The sequence below is a fragment of the Leishmania martiniquensis genome, chromosome 16 (assembly GCF_017916325.1).
Source record: "Leishmania martiniquensis isolate LSCM1 chromosome 16, whole genome shotgun sequence".
NCBI classification, from domain to species: Eukaryota; Euglenozoa; class Kinetoplastea; order Trypanosomatida; family Trypanosomatidae; genus Leishmania; species Leishmania martiniquensis.
In genome coordinates, this window is record NC_090151.1 from 129376 (window position 1) to 134097 (window position 4722).

Here is a 4722-nt window from a genome sequence, read left to right on the forward strand (position 1 = left end):
ACCGCTTAGAGAAGTGGCAACGGGAGCGGAAAGATCAAGGCAGCGTATGGCACGACTTTCACTGGCGTAAACTACTCGCGAGAGAGCGAGACAAGAGGGGGGCAGTGAGAAGGGAGAAGAGAGGTCTATCGTTTAGCATCGCGCGACGCTCCTCGGCAGCGCAATGCGCAGCCCCACTCCGCCGAGTGTCACCAGGAACGCAGTGATACACATAAAGTCAGATGAAAGAGCAGCGGAGGCCGTCGACAGGAAGCCTTCATCTGGCAAGCGCCTAGGCAGCCAACCTCACGACTGGGACGGGCATGAGCTTCAGGTGCGCCTCAATCGATCGCACAGAGTGAATGTCGCACTGCTCTTGTCGCCCCTACACCCGGCGGTCCCAAGCGCCTCATGGACACGAACACAACACACCCAGGCCACGCCATGAACTGGTCAAGTGCCCTGAGAAGTAGCGCGTGAAGCAAAGAAAGGGGCATGGAGGCGCCTACGTACACGCCGCCGCCGCTCTCACGACAAACCACAAAGGCGTTGGTTCCCCATTACACACTTTCAACTGCACACACACACACACACGCGAGCACATGACGCACGCAGCCGACGCGTTCGCCTGCCACCGTTGCGCTGGCGACTGCAACTCAGCCCGTCTGCGGCGCGCCGTCCAGCGATCAGGGCCGGCCACGCGCCGCACAGGCTCCCACCCCCGCGTCCCCCCCTTCACAAGCGCGCTGCGCCATCGGCGCCACGCGGATCCGGGTGGACGGCGCGCCTAGAGATTCAGGCATGAAGGGGGGGTCCACCCGCACGCCGCGTGTGCTCCGGGACAAGGTCGGCTGGCGCCCTCGGAGACCCGCTCTGCGCTTTGCCGGCATGCTGTGCTTCGCCCACCGTCCCCTCCAGCCGCGGCGCCCCACACCCAGAGGCAGCTTCAGGGCAGCGCCGCCGCCGGGGGCGGCGTGGGCAAAGGGCCCCGCGCCCTCGCCCCACCCCCGCACGCCCATATGGCCGCGGACACGCCCGAAGCGCCCCCACACACACACGCACCGCGACAGGCGAAGCGCCGCCATGGCCCAGCGGCAGCAAGGCGGCCCCGTCCTCACCTAAAGGTGCAAACTTCTCAGCAGAGGGTGCGCCAGGCGAGAAGGTCCCATAGAGAGAGATAAGCAAGCATACAGAGAGCCCAAGGTCGTTTTGTGCTCAGCGCACCGGAGGTAGCGCGATGGACATCGGGCGAGGAAGCCCATGCAGCGCGACTACGATGTGTGACATCACATCACTGCGTGAAGCGAGTTGTGCTCTGAGAGCAAGACGTTAGATCGATCTCGCGTACCTTACCGTACACAACGCCGAATCGGCTTCCATTGTTCCGCAGCCGGCCGAGGCAGGGGGGAGGCCGCGGGCGTACGGCGTTGGTAGGGCAGTGGAAAGTAGCATGCCGTGTGCTCTCCATGCTGTCGCACCTGCCGGCCACCTGCCGCTGCAGAAGCCCCAAGTGCGGACTTGCGCTCGTGAGGTGCTGGGCAAGAGGGAAGGGGAGGAACGTCCCCCTCTGTGGTCTTCTAAGCTCGGCAGCGGGACTGATCGGTGTGTGTGGGGGGGAGGGGGGACGGTGTCACATGGCCTTCATCGCTGGGAGTCGCGTTGTGCATAGTGGTTTCATCGCACTTCAGCCTAGCGTCGGAGGTGTGTGACCGAAGCCGCGATGTACTCAGTTGGCGAAAGCACACGACATATAAAAAAAAAATTGCTGTCGCCCCCCCATGGCTGCACCAGCGGTCGGCTCTCGAGGACGGGGTGGCACGACGCGATGGGACAAAGGTCCTCAGAGCCCCGTGCCGGCTACACCACGCGAACACGAAAACAAACAAAAAAGGGGGCAAATGGCAAAGTAAGAGATGGGCGAGTACTCGCGTGTGCGCGCGTGGTTCGCCTCACCGAAAGCAGTGCTGCCTTGGCGGTCGAGTGAAGGAAAAGGAAAAAGAAAGAGAGGTGCGTGTGCGCGCGCGAGAGGGGAAGAGGGAGGGAGGGAAGACGCGAGAGGGCCCTCGCTGCTTCTCAGACCTGCTGCTCGCGCATGGGCGTGGCACCTTTTCATGTACATGAGGCGCACACAGAGTGCCAATGAACGGTGACCGCATACACATACAAGCACACGACAGAGAAGGCCGAAAGGGAAGAAAAAGGTGTAGGAGCTCCCGCAAGGGCAACGGTTGGGGTACAGCTCCGCTCCATCGACACAAAGGCAGTGATGAAGAGTCGCTTAAAAAAAAATGACGCCACGCAAGCGGCACACAGCAGCTGCTGCGACCCGGGGGGTAAGCTGGTGAGGGGCGTCTGCACGTGTGCCAAGAGGGTACCTGTGTATGTCTGTTCGATATGCCAGGATTGAGGCGTTGAAGATTGGGAAGAGGGGAGGGAGGGAAAGGGGACGAAGGAGACGCGGCAATGTACGGGGCAAGAGCGATACTGCGAGACGACGCGAAATAGCATCAAGGGGCGGCTTCTGTATGCGAAGAGAAGAGAAGCAATGCCCCAGTGGCAGAAGAAGTAGACCCCTGCCTGCTACCGTATCGGGGTCGCCCCGACCCCGCGTGCGCTGACCATAGAGCTCGAGCGCGTGCAGAAGTAACGGAGGAGCAACGCGTGGTGCTGCCATGCACGCCCCTGTTCGTCACAGCAAGAGGCACCCACGGTCGCCACGCGTGTGTGCGAGGCCGATTCCATTGTGGCCGCCGCCGCCGTCGCTCCTGCACCCGTAGCCGTGCGAGACGTGCACACCGCCGCGTTGGCATCCGTCGCCGCAGCAAAAGCGCCGCTGCTGTGCTTCGTCTGATGAGGCGGATGCGTGGAAAGCAGCTGCCGTGATGGCGTCGCGTCACCTGTTCGGAGTGCCGTGATCGATTGGGTAACGGAAACCGCCATCTCAGGCCCCTGGACAGACTCTTCTTCGACGAGCCGCTCTGGGGATTCCCTCAGCAGCTCCTCGGCGCTGCCAGCAAACTGTATCGCCTCACGCTCACCCGAAGCCAAGAGCTCCAGGCCACGACTACCGGCGTTGGCCGCAGCCTCAGGGTGCTCCATTGAGATGAGGCGCATCAGTCGTGCGTAGTGTTCGGCGTCCAGCAAGCTGCTCCAAATCTCCGAGTCGATCTTCTTGGCTATCGTGATCGATTTCTGCGAGGATGTGGTGGTAGTGGATGAAGCACTGATAGACGTGGAACTACTCCGGCTACCCCGTGGGTTGGGTATCGCTGCTGGACACGCCTGCGACCTCTGAAGGAGTAGTGGGAAACATGGGCTGAGGACGATCGATCCCGATGGCGCCGCTGGTGATGGCACGGCTGCCCTCTCGCCGGAGGCCTCGAATGCTCCGTCGATCGGTAACGGCTCCGATGGCGCACTGGTGACTCGGAGCGACGCCTCAGCCCCGGAGGCGGGCGTGAGATGGTCGGCTGACGGCACCTTCACGGCTCCCCCAGGTCTATTTACAGCCGCCATCCTCTCCTCCCGCTCAAGCGCTTTTAACTCGCGCACCAGCTCCACCACGTTCTTCGGAGAGGAGTACCGCTCCACCGGCCATTCCACTTCGTAATAACGGCGGATCGCCGCCTGTGCCTCAGCAGATGCGAGCGCGGCGCCCGCCGTCGCCGAAGGCGCCTGTTCCACCACCAAAAGCTCACAGTTCCTCAGCCGCATCTGCCGCCACCAAAATTTGTAGTCGTTGACATTGCTAATGAGCCCTTGTTCAACGCCGCGTGTGAACTCGACGTAGCGGAACTGGGGCGAATGCACCCCCCACGCATGCCGGGCCTTAAGACAGAGAGTACCCCAGGGAAGCTCACCTTGCCCGGACGGTGTGTAGCTTGAGAAGAGAACCACCTCTGCCGGCGCAGCGCTGTGTCGCAGCACCACCGTCACATGGAGTCGAAGGAGAAGGGCCGGGTCTAGGACGCTCAGCAGCGGAGCCTGAATAACGTCGTCGGCGCACCGCACTGGTGGACTGGCACGCCTGGGAGCCCTCTCGCTAGAAGCACTCCTGCCGTGAGACCGCCGCTGTTGTATGTGGAGGAAGTCCAAGGCCAGCGAGCCAGAGCGAAAAGCGTAGAGGGTAGAAGTGAGCGCGCGCGGCTCCCAAGCCCGTTGCGTGCGGCCCTCCTCAGGCAACGTCGCAGCTGCCGCGGAGGCGCGCGAATCGGTGGTACGCACCCCTGAGGCGGCCCGATGGTGGTCCATATGGTGCGATACATTGTGCATCATCTCTTGCGCTGAGTCTGCAGGTGACCCGTGATGATGAACAAAGGCACCTCTCTCATCATTCGACTTGGCAGAAGGAGCAGCAGGCGCGCTTGCTGCAGACACGTACGCCCCGCCGCGCCTCCACAGGTCGAAGTCGTCTGCATCGTTTAGCACCACGAGGCACGTGGAGGGGCGAGTCTTGGATGGGGCAGAGATTACAGCATCGATCCCTTCTTCCGCCTCTCCCCCTCTTGGCGTATCCCCTTGTCGCTGCTGCTCCGTCACCTCCGTCACCTCGAGATGCATGCGGGTGTTGGCGTTGGTGAGGGCACATGGCAACTTGTACTTGAAGACAGGCCTGAAATCACTTCCCCACGCAGCTTGCACACACTGCACCAGCTCTGTATAGGTTTTCGCCCAGCACCACACTCCCTCGCCAGGGCACTCGCCGGAGAGCACCAGGAAGCGCTCCGTGTCCATATCCACCAT

At 62.4% G+C, this 4722-nt stretch overlaps 1 protein-coding gene across 1 annotated transcript; it reads right to left on the reverse strand.

Moving 5' to 3' along the window:
• Window positions 1-2559: 2559 nt before the first annotated feature.
• Window positions 2560-4722, reverse strand: LSCM1_05670 (uncharacterized protein; the record flags this gene model as incomplete). The annotated part of the gene is made up of 1 exon (XM_067323116.1): window positions 2560-4722. One exon carries the CDS (start codon window positions 4720-4722, stop codon window positions 2560-2562), a length of 2163 nt encoding a protein of 720 aa, XP_067179751.1.